Raw genomic sequence first — 24,960 nt, forward strand, 5'->3', positions numbered from 1 at the left:
TGTTGATGGGTGGTATTACAGTCCTGCTAGCTGGAGACTTTCGCCAAACCCTTCCTGTTGTGCCACGAGGTGCAAGAGCTGACGAAATAAAGGCCTGTTTAAAATCTAAATTTTTATGGCCACAGATAAAAAAACTAGCGCTCACGAAAAATATGCGAGTGCACTTAAAAGGAGACAGTTCTGCAGGAATTTTTGCCGAAACTCTTTTAAAAATTGGGAATGGCGTCCATCCAACAGTTGATGGAAAAATAGTTATAACATCACGCTTAGGAAATGTAGTCAAAAACGTTCAAGATCTTACATCCAAAATATTTCCTGACATTTCTAACATATCAAGTAAAAGCTTAGATTGGCTATCTGAGCTCGCCATTTTGACAATGAAAAATGAAAGAGCAACCACTATTAATAATTTATTGCTAAACTCATTTGATGGTTTAGAATGATGGTCTTCTATAAATCGGTCGACTCTGTTCCTGATGCTGATAATGCTGTTCATTACCCTGTTGAATTTTTAAATTCTTTGAATCCTCCAGGAATTCCTCAGCATAATCTGTCTCTTAGGAATGTAGCACCCGTAATGTTATTGAGAAATTTAAGTCCCCTAAAGTTATGCAATGGGACACGATTGCAGATAAAAGGTCTTCATAAGAATATAATCGAAGCAACAGTATTTACGGGATGCGCGAAGGGGAAAACAGTGTTTATACCCAGGATCCCATTAATACCATCCAGTCTGCCGTTTCAGTTTAAAAGGCTACAATTCCCTCTAAAAGTTTGCTTTGCAATAACTATAAATAAATCGCAGGGGCAGACTTTGAAGCTGGCTGGACTAGATCTTAGAGAAGATTGCTTCTCTCATGGACAATTTTATGTCGCATGCTCTAGAGTTAGCTCTGCCAGTAGCCTTATTATTCTCGCTCCTGAAGGATCTTCTAAAAATGTTGTTTACACAGAGGTTTTAAAGTAATCTACTCAAAACTAATTTTAAGCGAACGAAGTCGCGCCGGGTACAGCTAGTTAAATATAAAACAAGAGAGAGCGCTATAGTCGGGTTGGTGTCCCGACTATCTAATACCCGTCACTCAGCTAAAGGGAGTGCGAACGCTGTACTCGGGTTGGTGTCCCGACTAATAATCGTAACTCAGCTAAAGGGAGTGCGAGGGAGATAGATATATACATTTTGATTGCGTATAACTTTTTAATGAATGGTCCGATTTGAAAAATGTCTTCTACATTTCGATAGGTATAAATATACACAACAAAATTGCATTTATACTTTTCGGAAATCTTTAAAGATGTTGGCGCAGGACCCATTTTAAAATCGTTAGTGGGCGATTGTGGGCGTTAGAGGGGGCGTGGCGCTCGGCTAAAATAAACTTGCGCTGCGTAGGAAGCCAAGAACATGTGTGGGAAATCTCAACCTTCTAGCTTTTGTAGTTTCTGAGATCTCAGCGTTCATACAGACAGACAGACGGACAGACGGACATGGCTAGATCGACTCGGCTAGTGCCCCTGATCAAGAATATATATAGTTTATAGGGTCGGATACGCTTCCTTCTACCTGTTACATACTTTTGCACGAATCTAATATACCCTTTTACTCTACGAGTAACGGGTATAAAAACATAACTTTTAACACAAAACATATACAGCTGCTTGATTAAATTTGAAAATATTTAAATGATATCATTCTTATTTACTGTAAATATTTTAAGTCATTTAATCAAAGTTTAAAATATTAAGTTTAAAATTAAATTTAAGGGGTTATATACCTTTTTGAGCGAAAAAATTTAGTGAACTTTGGATTTCTTTTCAGGTGTGTAGCAATTATTTTATGAAACTGAAGTTATTATTTATTGATAGTACATGTTTTTATCGAAACAACAAGCGTTTGATCTTGAAAATATATGAATAACTAGCTGTACCCGGCGCGACTTCGTTCGCTTAAAATTAGTTTTGAGTAGATTACTTTAAAACCTCTGTGTAAACAACATTTTTAGAAGATCCTTCAGGAGCGAGAATAATAAGGCTACTGGCAGAGCTAACTCTAGAGCATGCGACATAAAATTGTCCATGAGAGAAGCAATCTTCTCTAAGATCTAGTCCAGCCAGCTTCAAAGTCTGCCCCTGCGATTTATTTATAGTTATTGCAAAGCAAACTTTTAGAGGGAATTGTAGCCTTTTAAACTGAAACGGCAGACTGGATGGTATTAATGGGATCCTGGGTATAAACACTGTTTTCCCCTTCGCGCATCCCGTAAATACTGTTGCTTCGATTATATTCTTATGAAGACCTTTTATCTGCAATCGTGTCCCATTGCATAACTTTAGGGGACTTAAATTTCTCAATAACATTACGGGTGCTACATTCCTAAGAGACAGATTATGCTGAGGAATTCCTGGAGGATTCAAAGAATTTAAAAATTCAACAGGGTAATGAACAGCATTATCAGCATCAGGAACAGAGTCGACCGATTTATAGAAGACCATCATTCTAAACCATCAAATGAGTTTAGCAATAAATTATTAATAGTGGTTGCTCTTTCATTTTTCATTGTCAAAATGGCGAGCTCAGATAGCCAATCTAAGCTTTTACTTGATATGTTAGAAATGTCAGGAAATATTTTGGATGTAAGATCTTGAACGTTTTTGACTACATTTCCTAAGCGTGATGTTATAACTATTTTTCCATCAACTGTTGGATGGACGCCATTCCCAATTTTTAAAAGAGTTTCGGCAAAAATTCCTGCAGAACTGTCTCCTTTTAAGTGCACTCGCATATTTTTCGTGAGCGCTAGTTTTTTTATCTGTGGCCATAAAAATTTAGATTTTAAACAGGCCTTTATTTCGTCAGCTCTTGCACCTCGTGGCACAACAGGAAGGGTTTGGCGAAAGTCTCCAGCTAGCAGGACTGTAATACCACCCATCAACATAGTATTCTCATTAATATCTTGCAGGGTTCTTTTCACCTTTATGTGACATGGTGCACTCATCCCAAACAATAAACTTACAATCTTTAAACACCGCAGTCATATTACATTGCTTTGAAATTGAGCAATGAGGTGTTTCTACTTACTTACTTTAACTTAACTTTTTCTTAGTAAAACTTGTTTGCCACCTTGACCTTATCCTCACTAAAGTCCAAACGAACTTTATCTTTCTCACCTTCACCCTTCCCTTACAGTTCTTTTACCCTAATCTATCCAATACCTCCTTAATCGCAACTTAATTTTATAGATTTGGTTAGCTAAGCGAATGCAGAGAAAAACTTTTATTTTTTTTTACCGTTTATTTTGAACAGATCTAACCCCCAAAAACCTTTAAAACATAAAAAAGAATATATAAGAAATAACACACAAATACCTATGAAAGGCTACGGCCAAAATGCTTTAAGCGAAAAACGGATCCGCTCGCAGGATCGGTAGGTAAACAAAAAAAGAAGTGCCCCAATGTCGGCTGGGGATCAACAGCTGGAGTTAAATATTTCGGGAAATGAGGAAAATTAAAAAAAGCACCTAAAGCTCCAACTCTTTTGGGTGAAAACAGTAGGTGTAATTTTGGAGACGAAATTTGCCAGCAATTTTCGTCGTGCGCTCTCGTCTTTAACATAATTTAAATTTTTGCAAAATATTTGATTTAGAATGGCTGCATTGGTTGATCCGTTATTTTGTCCTAATTTAATCATTACATACTTATGTATGTACATGCCAATTTGTCGATGTGTGTGTGTGTCATTGCGTTTCTCACATGCAAATGTGACGACTGAAAGTTTTTCCCTGCTCTCCCCTTGAAAGCCAATCCAAAATGGTTTTAAAATCAAAACCAAAATTCCTTATGAATTTAATGGGTTGGCTACACACTTTGACTTAGAATTGCATCCATTAGATAATCCGTTCTGGTATCCAAATAGAAAAATTTTATCAGGTGTTTCTAAGCCAGAAACAAAACATTGGCGGCGTCTCTTTCGCTTCAAATGACTCTCTCTCTGCTCACTACTCTCTCGCTCTGCTTTTGCTGACGTTCGTGAGTGCTGCAAAAAAACAAAAACAACGTGCTGCCAAAGAGGCCCCCCGCAACCCGCGAAAACAAAAAGGATCATATAAAATCAACCGTGGGTCCAAAAAACGAAAAAAAAATACCTTACTAATTGTATGGCATAGCTCCGCACTTTAAAACAAAAACGGATGCGATCGCATAATCGGTGCGGAAAAATTAATTAAGTGCCCCAACCGGAAGTCGGTGGGGGCTCATCTTCTGGGCTTTCAAAGATTTCCACAAAGAAAGCTTAAAAAAAAAATATCAACTTGTTTGGTTAAAAACTGTGGGAATGGTTGATGTTTTAATCAACCAATTTTGCATTTTTCGAGAGTCCTGGGAGTCCTTAGGAGCCGAATTTTAAAAAATCCTTTCTTAGTGCACACCTCCTCTAACACACGATTCAGACCCAATTTTTTCCAGAATTTTAGGTCTTATGGTTTGGGCTGGGGGAACATGCCGCAAATCGACATCTACTCTTTTATAGTAATACTCGATTTACAAAGTTATGGCAATTCTCTCGGAACCCTTTTTTTTATAGCGGCTTGCGGTGACCACGATTGCACAAGAACTATTTGATCGATCTTCTTTTTTTTTTAAATTATTCGGAATGATTGTGCCGAGTTCGTGAACGATTCAGTTTTTATGCGTCAATTTTGATTTCGCAGAAAAAAATTTTTTAATAAAATTTTTAGCACTCGAAAAATCAACTTTTTGGAAAAATTGTTACTGTATGCAGAAAAAAAGCAAATATTCTTGGAAATAATCGTTCACGAACTCGGCACAATCATTACGAATAATTAAAAAAAAAAATGAAGAAGATCGATCAAATAGTTCTTGTGCAATCGTGGTCACAGCAAGCCGCTATAACAAAAAGGGTTCCAAGAGAATTGCCATAACTTTGTAAATTATTCATATATTTTCAAGATCAAACGCTTGTTGTTTCGATAAAAACATGTACTATCAATAAATAATAACTTCAGTTTCATAAAATAATTGCTACACACCTGAAAAAAAATCCAAAGTTCCCTCAATTTTTTTCGCTCAAAAAGGTATATAACCCCTTAATTTTTTCATTTTAAAGTTAATAAAAACAGCCATGGATAAAAAATAAAGCGAAATATATTTCATTTAAATATCCTTTAAATATATTCAATTTAAATTTTGTTTTGGTTTAACAATCATAATATATTCAAATATATTAAACTTGATTAAAATGTTTTTAACTTTTATCAAGCAGTTTTATATGTTTTGTATTAAAAGTTATGTTTTTAGCTTTAATTTAAATATGTAAACAATACTATAAATTAAAGATACAGACATTCGCTTTTAAGGTGCATAAAAAAGTATTACATCAAGCTTCGTTGCCATATATATGTGCATAAATGCAATTTAAATAAACATTCTGTTCAATCATAGAAGTTTTTTCGACGCACAATTAGTTTCTTAGCCCAGAAATGATTTCTGGCCGAAAATACCCACCGGGAAAATTCCTCTGGAAAAAAACATATTTTCAAGAGGTTTCTCCATAGAAGCGGAAGGGACTAAACCTCATTCACCCCTTACATTTCTTCCATCTCTGGTTTCAAAATACACGGGGGTGACACAAAAAGTAAGGGGGAAATGAGGTTTCTATCTGGATCTCTGGCAGAAGAATGCAGGACAAAATCCACTGGTTTTTCGACTTCCCGCATTATAGATTTTCCACACGTACCCAGTTATGGTTTTCCTCCACTTGCAATATCTGTTTTTCTACACCCTCCCAGTTTTGGTTTTTCCAGACCCTCGCAGTTTTGGTTTTGCACTGCTTTGCAGTATCTGATTTTCCACAAAATGATCATGTTTTTTGTAATATTTCTTTGTGTATTTATTAATAATATTTACAATCGAAGCATTGGAACTACAAATTTTTAATGCCTGAAGCATTCCCGGGTTTTGCTTGGCCGAATGCAGTACTTTGATATCCATTTCTTGTCTGTCTTCTGAAAATATCAAACATAATTTAGATATGAATGTAAGACCTGGAATAATAATAAGAGTAATTACCATTATTAGGTCTCCGCACAAAATTAAAGGATCTCTCCAGAAATTATGCCTGGTTTGCCATGGCCGATCATTTACCATCTGTTCAGTTGTTTTATGTCGGGTATCTATATCAAAAACTATGAGAAGAATAAATAAAATATGACAAACGCAGGCGCAACACTTCTGGTCCCAAGAAGTCTCAGTCGGCATGGCTGAAATAAATGTTATATTTTGATTAAGTTAAACAACTAAGTTAGTACTGAAGTACTATTTAAACAACCATTTAATGAACACCTCACACCATTTACCACTGGTAAAGATTAAAAACATTTCAAGTGTCACTGAAATGCAAGGGGGATTCCCTAAACTGTTGAATTGCTGAATTGTTGAATTTTGGTCAGCTGTTAATCAGCTGTTCCATACAAAGTCAACTTTCAGAAATTTCAGCAATTCAACAGCCTCGGGGCTGATGAAAATTTTGTTGAATTGCTGAAAAGCCAGAGTTGTCACCTTTTTTTAAAAGTCGTGGCAACTCTGTAACATTTTAGTATCACCAGTACGCATTATTTATTTTAAAATCAACTTAGAAAGCATATTTGTGGTTCTTTTTACATCGGTAACACTTTTAGACAGTAACTAGCAATAATAAATCAAATTTTACGTGCTTTAAGTTTCGTGAAATTTTTCAACAAATAACAGCTGTTTGAAAATTCAACAGGAACCATTTTGGGTCGTTCCCTTAATTGCTGAAATTTTTTGTTGAATTTTTAACAATTCAGCAATTCAACAGTTTAGGGAATCCCCCTGCAGAATTTGTGTTGAAGATAGCATCCGGAGGCGTATATTTATTAATGGCGAAAATATCTGTGATACTAACCTTTGTAACGCTGAAATAAAGGTTATAAAAAGACAAAATTCATTTTATCACTCACCTTCTTATTGTTTTTTAGATTAAAATTAACTATTTTCACTTTTTTTTCACTTTTTCCAACAAATTTAAAAATGATGTGACCCTGCTTTATATTCTTGATAATACCATACAAAATGCAGATAAATGTGGGTTAATTTTCTTTGTTAAGTTGGGTCACACTTTGGCGCCGAATAAATATTTAAACAATACTTTTCAGGGACCGTAATCATTAAAGGTTACGTATATTATAGGTATATTAGGCATTTTTCGTGTTATCAATACCACCAACACGAATTTTTATATTTTAACAACACTTAAAAATGGCTTAGGCCACGATCTGACGATCAAATTATTTTATTTCACAGAAAATGTTTAAAAATGTAAAAAACAACAATAGTTTTCTTTGTAATTTAATGTAATTCCTTGATAAATGTGATCAAATATTTTAATCGTCTTACCGTGGCTTTTCTCTATAATTTGGTTGAATCCCACATTCATCCTTATTATTATTTGAAAAATGTTGAGTAAAATAAATTAATATTATCATTATGATAATAATGTTATATAGTTTAATTTTTTTGATTAACAAATATTAATATTTTTTCTACGACTTTTAAAATTACTAAAAATTAAAACTAAATGTGAGAACAAGTCTTTTGGTTTTGGTGTAAATCATAGGATTTTTGAATATTATAAGTTTGTGATTTTTTTGTTAAAAAATATTATAATCGTAGTGCCACAGAAATCACACAGCGCATAAATGGCCTGATATTGATGCTACTCAGAAACCCACCCTCATTTAGCGCTCAGAAATTATCTATCCCTACACCGCCGCCTGCAAAAAGGAACAGGATTTCAAGAACACAAAAACCAACTTCTCACATTCCCGCTGGGATAGTCCCACCGGGAAAATTCCTCTGGAAAATAACATATTTTCAAGAGGTTTCTCCATAGAAGCGGAAGGGACTAAACCTCATTCACCCCTTACATTTCTTCCATCTCTGGTTTCAAAATACACGGGGGTGACACAAAAAGTAAGGGGGAAATGAGGTTTCTATCTGGATCTCTGGCAGAAGAATGCAGGACAAAATCCACTGGTTTTTCGACTTCCCGCATTATAGATTTTCCACACGTACCCAGTTATGGTTTTCCTCCACTTGCAATATCTGCTTTTCTACACCCTCCCAGTTTTGGTTTTTCCAGACCCTCGCAGTTTTGGTTTTGCACTGCTTTGCAGTATCTGATTTTCCACAATAAAAATCATGTTTTTTGTAATATTTGTTTGTGTATTTATTAATAATATTTACAATCGAAGCATTGGAACTACAAATTTTTTATGCCTGAAGCATTCCCGGGTTTTGCTTGGCCGAATGCAGTACTTAGATATCCATTTCTTGTCTGTCTTCTGAAAATATCAAACATAATTTAGATATGAATGTAAGGCCAGGAATAATAATAAGAGTAATTACCATTACTAGGTCTCCGAACAAAATTAAAGGATCTCTCCAGAAATTATGCCTGGTTTGCCATGGCCGATCATTTACCCTCTGTTCAGTTGTTTTATGTCGGGTATCTATATCAAAAACTATGAGAAGAAAAAATAAAATATGACAAACGCAGGCGCAACACTTCTGGTCCCAAGAAGTCTCAGTCGGCCTGGCTGAAATAAATGTAATATTTTGATTAAGTTAAACAACTAAGTTAGTACTGAAGTACTATTTATACAACCATTTAATGAACACCTCACACCATTTACCACTGGTAAAGATTAAAAACATTTCAAGTGTCACTGAAATGCAGAATTTGTGTTGAAGATAGCATCCGGAGTCGTATATTTATTAATGGCGAAAATATCTGTGATACTAACCTTTGTAACGCTGAAATAAAGGTTATAAAAAGACAAAATTCATTTTATCACTCACCTTTTTATTGTTTTTTAGATTAAAATTAACTATTTTCACTTTTTTTCACTTTTTCCAACAAATTTAAAAATGATGTGACCCTGCATTATATTCTTGATAATACCATACAAAATGCAGATAAATGTGGGGTAAATTTCGTTGTAAAGTTGGGTCACACTTTGGCGCCGAATAAATATTTAAACAATACTTTTCAGGGACCGTAATCATTAAAGGTTACGTATATTATAGGTATATCATCAATACCACCAACACGAATTTTTATATTTTAACAACACTTAAAAATGGCTTAGGCCACGATCTGACGATCAAATTATTTTATTTCACAGAAAATGTTTAAAAATGTAAAAAACAACAATAGTTTTCTTTGTAATTTAATGTAATTCCTTGATAAATGTGATCAAATATTTTAATCGTCTTACCGTGGCTTTTCTCTATAATTTGGTTGAATCCCACATTCATTCTTATTATTATTTGAAAAATGTTGAGTAAAATAAATTAATATTATTATTATAGACATTATGATAATAGTTATATAGTTTAATTTTTTTGATTAACAATTATTAATATTTTTTCTACGAATTTTAAAATTACTAAAAATTAAAACTAAATGTGAGAACAAGTCTTTTGGTTTTGGTGTAAATCATAGGGTTTTTGAATATTATAAGTTGGTGATTTTTTTGTTAAAAAATATTATAATCGTAGTGCCACAGAAATCACACAGCGCATTAATGGCCTGATATTGATGCTACTCAGAAACCCACCCTCATTTAGCGCTCAGAAATTATCTATCCCTACACCGCCGCCTGCAAAAAGGAACAGGATTTCAAGAACACAAAAACCAACTTCTCACATTCCCGCTGGGATCGTAAGCAAGTGCTTATGTGTGCGTACTTAATTGACAAGACCCCAGCGGGAATGTGAGAAGTTGGTTTTTGTGTTCTTGAAATCCTGTTCCTTTTTGCAGGCGGCGGTGTAGGGATAGATAATTTCTGAGCGCTAAATGAGGGTGGGTTTCTGAGTAGCATCAATATCAGGCCATTAATGCGCTGTGTGATTTCTGTGGCACTACGATTATAATATTTTTTAACAAAAAAATCACCAACTTATAATATTCAAAAACCCTATGATTTACACCAAAACCAAAAGACTTGTTCTCACATTTAGTTTTAATTTTTAGTAATTTTAAAATTCGTAGAAAAAATATTAATAATTGTTAATCAAAAAAATTAAACTATATAACTATTATCATAATGTCTATAATAATAATATTAATTTATTTTACTCAACATTTTTCAAATAATAATAAGAATGAATGTGGGATTCAACCAAATTATAGAGAAAAGCCACGGTAAGACGATTAAAATATTTGATCACATTTATCAAGGAATTACATTAAATTACAAAGAAAACTATTGTTGTTTTTTACATTTTTAAACATTTTCTGTGAAATAAAATAATTTGATCGTCAGATCGTGGCCTAAGCCATTTTTAAGTGTTGTTAAAATATAAAAATTCGTGTTGGTGGTATTGATGATATACCTATAATATACGTAACCTTTAATGATTACGGTCCCTGAAAAGTATTGTTTAAATATTTATTCGGCGCCAAAGTGTGACCCAACTTTACAACGAAATTTACCCCACATTTATCTGCATTTTGTATGGTATTATCATGAATATAATGCAGGGTCACATCATTTTTAAATTTGTTGGAAAAAGTGAAAAAAAGTGAAAATAGTTAATTTTAATCTAAAAAACAATAAAAAGGTGAGTGATAAAATGAATTTTGTCTTTTTATAACCTTTATTTCAGCGTTACAAAGGTTAGTATCACAGATATTTTCGCCATTAATAAATATACGACTCCGGATGCTATCTTCAACACAAATTCTGCATTTCAGTGACACTTGAAATGTTTTTAATCTTTACCAGTGGTAAATGGTGTGAGGTGTTCATTAAATGGTTGTATAAATAGTACTTCAGTACTAACTTAGTTGTTTAACTTAATCAAAATATTACATTTATTTCAGCCAGGCCGACTGAGACTTCTTGGGACCAGAAGTGTTGCGCCTGCGTTTGTCATATTTTATTTTTTCTTCTCATAGTTTTTGATATAGATACCCGACATAAAACAACTGAACAGAGGGTAAATGATCGGCCATGGCAAACCAGGCATAATTTCTGGAGAGATCCTTTAATTTTGTTCGGAGACCTAGTAATGGTAATTACTCTTATTATTATTCCTGGCCTTACATTCATATCTAAATTATGTTTGATATTTTCAGAAGACAGACAAGAAATGGATATCTAAGTACTGCATTCGGCCAAGCAAAACCCGGGAATGCTTCAGGCATAAAAAATTTGTAGTTCCAATGCTTCGATTGTAAATATTATTAATAAATACACAAACAAATATTACAAAAAACATGATTTTTATTGTGGAAAATCAGATACTGCAAAGCAGTGCAAAACCAAAACTGCGAGGGTCTGGAAAAACCAAAACTGGGAGGGTGTAGAAAAGCAGATATTGCAAGTGGAGGAAAACCATAACTGGGTACGTGTGGAAAATCTATAATGCGGGAAGTCGAAAAACCAGTGGATTTTGTCCTGCATTCTTCTGCCAGAGATCCAGATAGAAACCTCATTTCCCCCTTACTTTTTGTGTCACCCCCGTGTATTTTGAAACCAGAGATGGAAGAAATGTAAGGGGTGAATGAGGTTTAGTCCCTTCCGCTTCTATGGAGAAACCTCTTGAAAATATGTTATTTTCCAGAGGAATTTTCCCGGTGGGTTGCTTCTACTCTAGTGATGGACCTATTTTGCCTTTATATACGATGTATCGTTTTCATGTTCCTCGAAAAAAGGAAAGGTGGCAAAGTGAAGGGAAAGGCAAAGTCCCGCTCGAACCGTGCCGGTCTTCAGTTCCCAGTGGGCCGTATTCACCGTCTGATCCGCAAGGGCAACTATGCCGAGCGTGTTGGTACCGGCGCTCCTGTTTACCCAGCTGCCGTGATGGAATATCTGTCCGCTGAGGTTCTCGAGTTGGCTGGCAATGCTGCCCGTGACATCAAGAAGACTAGGATTATCCCGCGTCATCTGCAGCTAGCCATCCGCAACGACGAGGAGTTGAACAAGCTGCTCTCCGGTGTCACCATTGCCCACACTCAGAAAAAAAATCGCCCTAAATTTTAGAAAATCGCCATACTTTGAAAATCGCCTTGAAATTCAGAAAATATTTCTATTTTTTAGAAATATTTTTCTAAATAATAAGAAAAACTTACCCTGATTAGATCAACTCCTCTTGTTATCCACTTTTAGAAAAGTTTTCTGTTATTCAGAAATTTTTTATTCAAATTAAGAAAAAATCGCCTTACATTTTAGGAAATTGGCCCAATCGGTAGCCTAGGGGTCTAATGCGAGCGAATTACTTGTTTTCTACGCTTATATTCGGAAGCGTGTGTTCGATCCCACGTCGAGGCGGACATTTTTTGCGTCTTTTTTTTTTTTTTGGCGCATTAATATGTATGTGTAATACAAATAAGGATTTTGGTAAACTAACACACACATAATGGATAAATAAGAGTATAAACCTTGAACCCAAGAGAACAGAATGAGAATGTACTTTGTACAGCGCCCTGGCGCAGCTAGTAGAGTGTTTGACTGCAAACTGTGAGGTAAGGGGTTCGATTCCCGCGAGCGACCAAAATGTTTTTCTCAAGATAGTAAGTTATTTGATATTTATGTTTATCATTAATAAATAATATAATAATTTCAGTTATTATTTCAGTTACAATTTAAGATTAAAAGTGTGTTTGTGTACAAGCATCGTGACGTCATCCATGTGTTTAAATAGAGGAGAGAAAAATAAGTTGAGAAACGAGAACCCCAACAACAACACCCCACACCGACAGAGGGGTGGAGTCGGCATAACTCCCGATTCCCCGATTTTTTTTTTCTTCTTCTTATTCGATTTTGCAAAAACTAACCCTAAATTTAAGAAATTTTTTTTCTAATTTTTAGAAAAAATTTTTCTAAAAGGCAAGGCTTTGGCTTAAAAAGTATGGCGATTTTCTAATATTCAGGGCGATTTTTTTTCTGAGTGCAGGCATCTTACAAAGGGTGCAAGGTGTATCAAGAATTTAGAAAGAAGCTCGGGCCTAAGTCCCCGTTTACCTGCGGCCCAAGCAGTTCCAATTGTTAACAAATCTTCTAAACACAGTTATTCAGAAGTTATGCAGCAAATAAACTTAAAAATAGGAATTTGGAATGCCAACGGGCTTCACAACAATAGACTCGAAGTAGAGCATTTTATTAAAACTACACTCATAAAAATTAATTTCTAAATTTTGGAAATCTCGCCATTGAATCGGCCTACCTTTGAAAATAGAAAAAAAATTTCTTGTTATTAGAAAATCGTCCTTTGAATACAGAAAACCTTTCTTGATGGAAAAAATTCAAGAAAGAATTTTTCTTAAAAATAGAAAAATGAAAATCTCATATGTTTGTTTTGCCGTCGCAGCCAAAACATTTTTGTACGTATTTAAGGACAAAATCACCTTTGAATATATGAATGAAATGACCCTAGAATATAGAAAAGTAGCCATTGACTTCCTTCGGCTGCCGAATGTTAACGACAAGAAAAACGAAGTGGGACGAAGGGCCTACTCGGCCCGACTACTACCCGGCTACCGACTTCTCTGATCACCCGAGCGTCAGTTGTGAAAAAAAATCGTAAGTGATGGACGTGATTTTCAAGCGGATAAGAGGTGAAGCCTTTTTCCAAATATTCAAAGGTATGTAAATATGTATATAATTTTTTGTATAGCGGGCGTACAATTGTATGTATGTAATTAAAGAATACATTTCAAATCTCTTTACCAAGCGTATACCAATTTAGGTGAATTGTTTTTTAGCTAAGAGCTACGTACATACATACATTTGTACATAAATTTGTGGGTGTTCAGTTCTATAATAACTTTATCTTATTACTCGCATTTTATTTATTTTTCAGAGTGAAAATACCTGCAGTTGCATCAGCCAAATAATTTGTTTGTCGAAGCTGTAATTTTGTTTTAAATCCTTCTAAGGTAAGAAAAATATGTATGCATGTAAATATCTATGCATGTACGCGGCTATCCCGATCTGAAACCCGATTTTCAACCCTTTCATATTCTGCTCCTCTCTCTCGCTCGCTTGACCTACGCGTCGCGACGTTTCTCTCTTCACCTTCTTAAAACTGACACGATCTGCCCTGCTTACATTCGGTCTCCCTTCGCGCAAAGGACTGTATGTAAATATATATGTATGTATGTACGTGTCTCTCCCGTGCCTCTCTCTCTCTGAAATTCGATTTTCAACCCTTCATTTTCTACCTGTCTTGCTCCTCTCTCTCGGTCGTCTGTCCAACGTGTTTGTATTTTGGCTATTATTAACATTACATTATTTCTAAAAAGTTGTTTATCTAAAAACAAATCATTGATATCCCAATAAAGAAGAAAATGGATCACCTTAGGTCATATGAAGTTCAACAGACCTTGGGTAATAATAATGTTTTCTTGAGTCAAAAATGTGTTATTTAAAAATGTTTAAATGTTAAGTGTTAAATGTTTTAAATGTAAATAAATATAATATGCAAAAGAAAAAACCAAGTTACATTTTATTTTTAGGGTTTCAGTGTTAATATAAAACTTCCTTTCAAGAAATATTATTTCTTAAATCGAGAAATAAAATTTCTTGAAAGGAAATTTAAACAAGAAAGAATTTTTCTTGTTTAAAAGGTGCCTTTCTAAAAAACCCTTTCTTGTTTTAAGAAATTTAATTTCTTGAAACAAGAAACAAACCACCTTTGAAACAAAAATCGCCTTTCTTGTTTTAAGAAATATTTTTTCTTGTTTTTATGGTGGCTTTCTAAAAAACCCTTTCTTGTTTTAAGAAATTTAATTTCTTAAAACAAGAAATATTTTTTCTTGTTTTAATGGTGCCTTTCAAAAAAACCATTTCTTGAAACAAAGGTGAGGTCGCCTTTGGCAAAAATTCAAGAAAGAATTTTCTAGATTTTAAGGAAATTCTTCGATTTTTTTTTATGAGTGTAGTCATATCGACATCCTTCTGGTGTCAGAAACGCACTTCAACCAAAAATCATATTTCCATATCAAAGATAACGAACTATTTACAGCTAATCATCCTAATGGCAGAGCACGTGGCGAAGCAGCTATTCTTATTGGAAGCGGTATCTCTTACATTGAATTACCGAATATGGAAATCCCTTGGGTGCAATGCCTTTAAATACGTATTACCACATTGTCTGGAGATGTGACCATTGCGGCAACATACATCCCACCCGCCAGTAGTGTTGACTACAACATGTTCAAGAACCTCATCGATGGACTTGGCAACAGATTCATAATAGCAGGCGATTTCAATGCTAAGCATACGTGGTGGGGCTCCAGACTTAGCTGTCTTCAAGTGCGTTCACGAAAAAAGATTAGACTGTCACTCAACTGGAGAACCTTCATACTGGCCAACTGATACTAGCCAAATTCCTGATGTTCTAGACTTCGCCATATCAAAAGGATTGGATGCCAACAAAATAAGTTGCAGGAGCAGCTTTGACCTTTCGTCTGATCACTCTCTAGTGGAACTTCTCGTCAACATACCAGCCTCAACTTCCAGCCCTCCGAAGAGACTACTTAGCAAACGGGCCAACTTACAGCTATTTAGTACATGGCTAGAACAAAACGTAGATGGCAGTGTTTCAATATATTCTAAGGACGAAATCGTCGAGCACATTGAAATTTTCACAAGACAAGTACACCTCGCTGCGGAAATCGCTGACCCGCCTAAAATGTCATGTTCCCGGACGTATCCTAAGAGAGAACTTTATCTATGGTCATCTGAAGCCGCTCAAAAGGTTGCTGAGAAAAGACGACTACGGAGGGTAAATTAACTAAAGACCTTAAAGACTTATTAAATCAAATGAGGCAAAAGTCTATAGATGACTTTTTAGAATCGGTTAACCCGTGGGATCTAGAAAATAATCTTTGGTCAGCAACGAGATACCTTAGGCGACAATTAAAAACTTACATGGTGATTTTTGTTGCTCGAACGAAGAAAAAGCAAAAGCTTTTGCTGAGCATCTTGGAAAAGTGTTCTAACCATTTAATAAATATTCTTCTACTGATTATACCGAAACAGCTTCGTTTCTGGACTCTCCCTGTCGGTGTGACATCCCTATTCAACCGTTTGATGATCAAGATGTTTTGAAAGAGATAGCGGAAATCAACATAAAAAAAACACCTGGATTTGATGGAATCAACGGAAAAGTTATCAAAGCACTTTCTCAAAATTGCTTAACACTACTTACCAACATCTTTAACGGTTGCTTGAAGCTCAGCCATTTCCCATCGCAATGGAAGTGTGCAGAGGTCAAAACAGGCTCTACTGCTCTGCTGTGTTTCTGGACGTAAGACAAGCCTTCGACAGAGTTTGGCATAAGGGGCTTCTCTTCAAACTAAAGCGGTCAATAACCACCCCACATTATCTATTTCTCAAGGACTATCTGAAGAATCGGATGTTCTACGTTCGTTGCGGAAATGCCCTTTAACTTCCATCTCATCTGGTGTTCCACAAGGCAGCGTGCTCGGGCCAGTGCTATACACTCTCTTCACTGCAGATTTACCTGTCGATAATAAAGAACTTATCCTAGTGGCGACGTACGCGGATTATACCGAATTTCTCGCTAGCTCTGATTGCTTAATGGCCGCTACAAATATTTTACAAAAACAGCTAGAAGCTTACGAAAATGCTTTGTCCACCAGTTTTTCTCAATGGTAACCAAATTCCGTCAGCAGAAACAATCAAATACCTGGGTCTTACCTTCGATAAAAGACTCACCTGGAAGCCACACATACTAGCCAAAAAAAATCAGATTCTCACTAATTTTCAAAAAATGTACTGGCTTCTGGGAAGAAGCTCAAAACTCAACACTAATTACAAGATGCTGCTATACAAGAAGCCGATTTGGATTTACAGCATCCACCTCTGGGGCACTGCTGCTAAGTCCAATGTAGAAATACTCCAGAGGTATTTACGAAAAATCGAGAATTACACAAGACGCTTGTGATCCACCCAATACACGAAGAAATACAAATTGTCAGTCAACGATATGTTACGAAGCTGTTTAATCATCCGAATAATCTAGCCATTGATCTCTTGGATGACGGTAATTGCCCAAGGCGATTGAACCGACTCCACCCTTTGGAACTTCCATTCTTCTGAACATGATTGTTAACAATTGTATTTCCAATATTATTGTAGTTAAGGTGTCACTATACAATTTAGTGATTGTCCAAAGGACAGATTCTAAATTCAATAAAGAAAAAAAAATAAAATTTTAATATTATTGTATTAGGGCGGTTCTTTTACGAACCGAACACCTTTTATTGGGTCACATTTTTGATTTGCCTGAAACTTTTTTTACACGTACTATTCGGAAAATAAGTAAACAAATGTATCAGGATTTGACCGAAAAAAATTATTTTTTAGATAATTCTATCTAAAAAAATTCTTTTTTAGATAGAATTTTTTTAAGTTTGCCAAAAATTGTCAAATTTGAAAAAGTACCCTCTCATTGAAAATCTGTATCCCCGTTTATATGAATCCGATAAACTTCATGTCTTTTGCATTAATTCCTCTAAAGCCTCTTCTTTCAAAATAAAATTTCTAAAAAAAAAAGTTTTTAATTTCTTAAAAATAAAAACAAATTAAGATTAAAAAAAAATTTTTAACCATTGCCCCACAACATTTTTTTTTTTTTTTTAATACTTGCGTCATATTGTTAGTTACAATCGGTTTTTGTAAAAAGTTGAAGCCACTTTTAGTTTTTAAAATATCGAATTTGTTTTAGCAAGGCCTCGTCTTTTTCTATGAAAAAACGTCGCAGCATGTAGATCTACTCTCTCACTCTTATCGGATCCTTATGGAATTCATGTTTTCTCATTGTTTACTAGTCCTTTAACAATTGTTAATGATTAAAAGTTAAGTTTTAAGTCTTTTGACAATTTCTGAATGACAAAAAGTAAAAAGTCATTTTTTAATCAATTAATAACTTACAATTATTTATTTAACCGTCCATTTAACAAACAATAATTTTAAAATTTTTTTATTTATTATTTTTCTGTATTATGTAAATTATTAAACATTTTTAAATATATATTTTTCAATTTTTTAAAAAAATTTATTAAATTTTAAATCTTTTTAAAAATTTACAATTATTTATTTAACCGTCCATTTAACAAACAATAATTTTAAAATTTTTTTATTTATTTTTTTTCTGTATTATGTAAATTATTAAACATATAAAAAATTTTTTTTTTAATTTTTTAAAAAAATGTATTAAATTTATTAATTTAAATTTATTAAATACATTTTTTAAAAAAATTAAAAAAAATATTTAAAAATGTTTAATAAATTACATAATACAGAAAAATAATAAAAAAAAATTTTAAACATATTGTTTATTAAATGGACGGTTCAATAAATAATTGTAAGTTTTTAATTGATTAAAAAATGACTTTTTACCTTTTGTCATTCAGAAATTGTCAAAAGACTTAAAACTTAACTTTTAATCATTAACAATTGTTAAAGGACTAGTAAACAATGAGAAAACATGAATTCCATAAGGATCCGATAAGAGTGAGAGAGTAGAACTACATGCTGCGACTTTTTTTCATAGAAAAAAGCCGAGGCTTTGCTAAAACAAATTCGATATTTTAAAAACTAAAAGTGGCTCCAACCTTTTACAAAAACCGATTGTAACTAACAATATGGCGCAAGTATTAAAATAAAAAAAAAATTTTTTTTGTGAGGCAATGGTTAAAAAAGTTTTTTAAATCATAATTTGTGTTTATTTTTAACAAATTAAAATCTTTTTTTTTAGAAATTTTATTTTTAAAGAAGAGGTTTCAGAGGAATTATTTCAAAAGACATGAAGTCAATTGGATTCATATAACCGGAGATACAGATTTTCAATAAAAGGGTCCTTTTTCAAATTTTACAATTTTTGGCACACTTAAAAAAATTCTAACTAAAAAAAATTTTTTTCGGTCAAATCCTGATACACGGTTTACGTATTTTCCGAATAGTACATGTAAAAAAAAGTTTCAGGCAAATCAAAAATGTGAAATTTTTTTTTTTTGGCCAAATCTGTTCGGTTTGTAAAAGAACGGCCCATTATTATAAATACTATTGAAAATTTGTCTCCTCTCGAAATTTTAATGGTGGTCCTGAAAAGGACCGATTGCTGAATAAAGTGCAAGCTGTACTAGTTTTTTAAAAGCCGAAGCCATACAGGGTGCAGCCTTGCCTCTTCAGGGCTTACAAAACATCCATGGCTGTGACAGTCTTCCTCTTGGCGTGTTCGGTGTAGGTGACGGCATCACGGATAACGTTCTCCAAGAACACCTTCAGAACGCCACGTGTTTCCTCGTAAATGAGTCCAGATATGCGCTTTACGCCGCCACGACGAGCCAAACGGCGGATAGCTGGCTTCGTGATACCCTGGATGTTATCACGCAGCACTTTGCGATGACGCTTAGCGCCTCCTTTTCCCAAGCCTTTGCCTCCTTCACCGCGACCAGTCATTATACCCGTTACTCGTAGAGTAAAAGGGTATATTGTATTCGTGCAAAAGTATGTAACAGGGAGAAGGAAGCGTTTCCGACCCTATAAAGTATATATAATGTTGATCAGGGTCACTAGCCGAGTCGATCTAGCCATGTCCGTCTGTCCGTCTGTCTGTCTGTCTGTCTGTCCGTCTGTCCGTCTGTCCGTCTGTATGAACGCTGAGATCTCGGAAACTACAAAAGCTAGAAAGTTTAGATTTTCCACACATATTCTTGGGCTTCCTACGCAGCGCAAGTTTATTTCAGCTGAGCGCCACGCCCTTTCTAACTCCCACAATCGCCCACTAACGATTTTAAAATGTGTCTGGCGCCCACACCTTTAAAGATTTTCGAGAAGTATAAATGCAATTTTATTGTTTATATTTATATCTATCACAATGTAGAAGACATTTTTCAAATCGGATCATTCATTAAAAAGTTATGCGCAATCAAAAAAATTTTATATATCCATCTCCCTCGCACTCCCTTTAGCTGAGGTTCGAATATTAGATAGTCGGGGCACCAACCCGAGTATAGCGTTTGCACTCCCTTTAGCCGAGTGACGGGTATTAGATAGTCGTGACACCAACCCGGCAATAGCGTTCTCTCTTGTTTTTACTCTTTTCTACTGTTAACACACTGCACGAAAGTTACTGAAGGGGGTAGGGTCTTTGGCACCAAAAAATCGACTAACTTTGCGATTTTTTCTATAAAAACTGGTTAGATGGATTGAATTCAAACATTTTATATATTATTAAGTGTCATTTAAATAACATCCACTAATTTTTATAGCCGATACTGTCGGCTAATATATCGGTGCCAAAGCGATTGGTGGAACACTATTAAAAATGGCGTTTTGCGGTGTTCTCTGTACCTCCGCTAAAAATGATAGGATTTCCATTTTGTTTTTACATTTCGCTTAAGAATTAAAAAACCCGCCCACTATGAAGCCCTTTTTTTAATTCTTTATTTTTAAGCATTTCTTTCGATAGTCCAAAGTCAAAAATGCGTTTTTCACCTAAAAAATTTGACTTTCGGCCTAAAAACGGGTGAACTTCCGTTTAGCTCCAACCCCCGATTTCGTCCAAACTTTCAAAATCCACGTTATTTGGGGTCCTGATTATTAAAAAAATAGTCAAAGTTGGCGCAAATAACGGGATCATGGAAAATAACGATAAAAACAGTTTTTCTTAAATATCTTCGAATATAATTACTTAATCAAAAAGCTAGCTAGGAGAAATGAAAGCTATTAAATAAATGAGTATTTTATGTTTTATACATTTTTTCTGTAAAACTTATAGTTTTCGTTAAAAACGCTAAATAAGAATATTTTTTCACAATGTTTGAAAATAAAAAACCGTTGGAGCACACTTGCGTCATTTTGTCCGATATATCGCACGGAAGCTTCATGTTATATCAGTAGACCTCGGATATTGCATATTTGCATATTTTTATAGGATAAAGATAGATCAATTCCGAAAACACCAAAGTTCGTTTCAATAAAAATATAGTTTAAAATGAATGGCATATTTTATTTTTTTTGCATATTTGCATAAAATGCATATGCATAAAATATGCAAAATATATGCAAAATATGCAAAATATATGTAAAATATATGCAAAATATGCAAAACATATGCAAAATATGCAAATGTGATTAACCAATAAAGAAATAACACTAAAATTTATAATTATAGATGATTTATATATTATTCAAGATAATTGGTATTGCAATATATAACAAGCATTTTCTCTAAATTATTAATTAAGAAACTTTGACGTTTCTCTCCAAAAACCATTTTGTATGCCGAAAAGCTTCTTTCTACGTCGCATGAAGTAATTGGTGCAAATTTATATTTACTAATATTTTCATCCAAATCCAAATAATTTTTTCTCAGCGTACTTTCATCTGGGATATGTTGCCCAGTGTACTTATTCAAGAAGTTTTTAAACGTAGTATTACTAAGCACATTCCATGGTATGTTAGCCGCAACTAAAGCTGTGCATAAATCCTTTTTGAATACTTTATCGATATTGTTGCTGGAAGTTGCATTATCGTCGGAGGCCTTCCACTTAATATGAAGTGAAGTAGCTAAGTGCTGCTGCAATTGAAATTTTTTTTGGAACGAAATCTAAAATAATAAAACCATTATTAAAACGGGCTTAATTTAGAAAAAAAAAGTTACCTTTTTATCACAAATAGTACAGATTATCTCGTTACCATCTATTTTGAAGCACTTTTCGGGAATGCTATCAAACCATTTTTTGATCAAATTGTTCTTAAATTTTTGCGATTTCGGCATTTTAACTATTTCACTTGGTTCACTTCACTTGACAAGATTCTCTTTGGCGATTGATTTTAATCCGAAAAATATTGTTTTATATTGCTTAAACTACAATATTTATCGAGTGCACTTAAATATTTTAAACAACTTTGCTTGCATATATTTTGCATATATTTTGCATATATATTGCATATTTTGCATATATTTTGCATATTTTATGCATACATTTTTGCATATTTTTTGCATATATTTAGCATATTTCCGATATGCACTTGAATTTATTATACTTAAAAAATATGAGACCTACCCACAAATTTTGGTAAAAATCGGAGCAAAAATGGACAAATATGCAAAATCCGAGGTCTATATATCAGTGTTTCAAAATTTATAATGATGTCTCTCGATGTATTAGCGATGATACTACCTAAGCACGAGAATGTTCTCGTAGTTCAATATAACATTTAGAAAACAAAATAAAATACAAATTATGTTTGTTGTTGGTATTAAAAGAACGAGAGTTCTTCCTTTCCCCAAAAAATCGCGGTTCTTTCATTTTCGATTTTATGCCACAACCTATGGTTATTTTCCCCTACTTAATTGATACTAACCATAAAGAAGTAAAAATTCCTCCTCTTCTGAAGAATTCGCGGTTGTTTTTTTTTTGGATCCTTGAGTCGAAATCGCTCAAACGATATTCGAAAAGCGACCAATTCTTATCAAAGGCTATGAATTCGCGGTTTCTTGAGATTTTTTAATAGCGGACAGAAGGTCGGTAGCTGCAACCAAGACCAAAGAGTATACATACATAGAGAGGACATCCCATATAAAAAAAGTCTGTCGTATGGCGGGTTCTAGCGGTGGAACCCGCAGTTTAACCGTAGAACCCGCACTGCTCGGTTCTACTTGGAATCTAGTCGGCCGCGGCACTGCTTGCCATTTGGCGTAGTGGGTAAGACATCTGACTACCAATCTAAGCGGTACGGGGATCGAATCCCGATGTAGAATTTCGATTTCTTGCGACGGTTAACTTTTTCGTTTTTTTGTGCCGTTTTCTCGTCCGCCTGTTAAATTTAAAGGAGGGTTCAAACTCCGATTTCCCATTCGATTTCAAGGTTTTAACCTACTTTAAATTTAACAAACGGACGAGAAAACGGCCCTAAAGCTAGGAACACACGATGCAAATAAATTGCAGCAAGTTGATTGCTGCAAATTGCTGCAAACTAATTTGGTGCAAATTTTTTGAATCGTGTATACCTAGCTTAAGAGTATTTATTATTTTTTTTTGTGTTTATACCCGTTACTCGTAGAGTAAAAGGGTATATTGTATTCATGCAAAAGTATGTAACAGGTAGAAGGAAGCGTTTCCGACCCTATAAACTATATAGATTCTTGATCAGGATCACTAGCCGAGTCGATCTAGCCATGTCCGTCTGTCCGTATGAACGCTGAGATCTTGGAAACTACAAAAGCTAGAAGGTTAAGATTTTTCACAAGTTTATTTCAGCCGAGCGCCACGCCCCCTCTAACGCCCACAATCGCCCACTAACGATTTTTAAATGTGTCTTGCGCACATCTTTAAAGATTTTTGAGAAGTATAAATGCAATTTTGTTGTGTATATATATACCTATCGAAATGTAGAAGACATTTTTCAAATCGGACCATTCATTAAAAAGTTATACGCTATCAAAATTTATGTATCTATCTCCCTCGCACTCCCTTTAGCTGAGGTTCGAATATTAGATAGTCGGGACACCAACCAACGAGTATAGCGTTTGCACTCCCTTTAGCTGAGTGGCGGGTATTAGATAGTCGGGACACCAACCCGACTATAGCGTCCTCTCTTGTTTTGTATTGCTTTTTAGGAGCATTTTTAGTTTTTTTGTGTTTTTTTTCCATTTTGTAGTTACTATTGATCATCAAAGGGTAACACTACTAGTAAATAGATAGATCTTAAAAAAATATTAATTATATTAGATATATTTTAGAATATAAGCTTTGTAATATTCATGAATTATTTTGTAGCTTTAAAGCTTAATTAACTAATAAAATAAAATAAATATATTTCGAGACAAATAAAAACAAGAAAGGAAGCTAGCTTCGGCCAGCCGAAGCTTATATACCCTTGCAGATAATTTCTATTAATTTACAAATCGCAAAAATGTTAATTTTCCTATTATTTTTCATTAATTTTGCATTCGTTTCAATGGCAGCTATATGATATAGTAGTTCGATTTTAATTTTATTAAATTCGAAAATATTTGAAAAGAGTTATATCCTAGAGTAGAAGAGAATATAATAAAAACCAACGAAGCAATAATTTATTTCCTATTATATTCCCATTAATTTTCCGATCGTTCCTATGGCAGCTATATGATATAGTCGTCCGATTTTGAAAAAATTTTATTCGAAATTCAGAATTAGATAAAAAATGACATTTCCAAAAGAAGGATGTTATAGGTTCAAAAACACCCAAGATATTATTTTTTTACATTTTTTTCCCCGATTGTTCCTATGAGAGCTATATGATATAGTTGTGCGATCCGGCTCGTTCCGACTTATATACTACCTGCAATAGAAAGAAGACTTTTGGGAAAGTTTCATCCCGATAGCTTGAAAACTGAGAGACCAGTTTGCGTAGAAACGGACGGACAGACGAACGGACAGACGGACAGACGGACGGACAGACGGACATGGCTGGATCGACTCGCCTAGTGATGCTGATCAAGAATATATATACTTTATGGGGTCGGAAACGTCTCCTTCACTGCGTTGCAAACTTCTGACTGAAATCATAATACTCTCTGCAAGGGTATAACAATATAAGAAAACGTCTGCCCTTTGCGGGGATCGAACACGCATCAACATCGCTGATCAACGCTTTAGCCAGCACGACCGAGTTGGATGTTATGGGCAGAAAACCCTTTTCGACTTTTAAAAGTTGTTGCCTCGATTATCAAAATGACAAAAATGAAATTTGGTCCAAAATATGTTGCCACGTTCTCGCACACATGCACACAAAGCCCACTTACACTTATGCATTGTGTACTCAATAAACGAAACCTAAAAATAGAACAAGCTCATTCCCCTTTTCCTCTTGCCGACAACAGTGCGAACAGAAAGTC

At 34.3% G+C, this 24,960-nt stretch overlaps 2 protein-coding genes and 1 long non-coding RNA gene across 6 annotated transcripts in view; 1 reads left to right on the forward strand and 2 right to left on the reverse strand.

Moving 5' to 3' along the window:
* Nucleotides 1-5,879: 5,879 nt before the first annotated feature.
* LOC138911822 (uncharacterized) lies at nt 5,880-7,239 on the reverse strand. 4 transcript variants are annotated; one of them, XR_011417456.1, is made up of 3 exons: nt 6,938-7,239; nt 6,082-6,197; nt 5,880-6,017 (listed from the first exon to the last, which is right to left on the reverse strand). It is a non-coding gene; the product is annotated as an uncharacterized lncRNA (long non-coding RNA). The 4 variants fall into 4 exon arrangements; XR_011417455.1 differs by having other exon boundaries at nt 6,993-7,237; XR_011417453.1 differs by having other exon boundaries at nt 6,082-6,272; nt 6,993-7,236.
* A 4,499-nt stretch (nt 7,240-11,738) lies between these two features.
* LOC138914838 (histone H2A-like) overlaps nt 11,739-24,960 on the forward strand; it is a 124,486-nt gene continuing 111,264 nt past the window's right edge. Inside the window, exon 1 of the mRNA XM_070219533.1 lies at nt 11,739-11,924. Within this exon, the coding sequence (XP_070075634.1) occupies nt 11,739-11,924 (186 nt within the window). The remainder of the gene's footprint in view (nt 11,925-24,960) is intronic.
* On the reverse strand, nt 19,266-19,532 carry LOC108067671 (histone H4). The gene has a single exon (XM_017156807.2). It carries the CDS (start codon nt 19,530-19,532, stop codon nt 19,266-19,268), a length of 267 nt encoding a protein of 88 aa, XP_017012296.1.

The sequence above is a fragment of the Drosophila takahashii genome, chromosome 2L (genome assembly GCF_030179915.1).
Source record: "Drosophila takahashii strain IR98-3 E-12201 chromosome 2L, DtakHiC1v2, whole genome shotgun sequence".
Lineage (NCBI taxonomy): Eukaryota > Metazoa > Arthropoda > Insecta > Diptera > Drosophilidae > Drosophila > Drosophila takahashii.

Coding starts and splice junctions, on each gene's coding strand:
- LOC108067671 (XM_017156807.2), bottom strand. CDS start 19,532: ATGACTGGTCGCGGTGAAGGAGGCAAAGGCTTGGGAAAAGGAGGCGCT.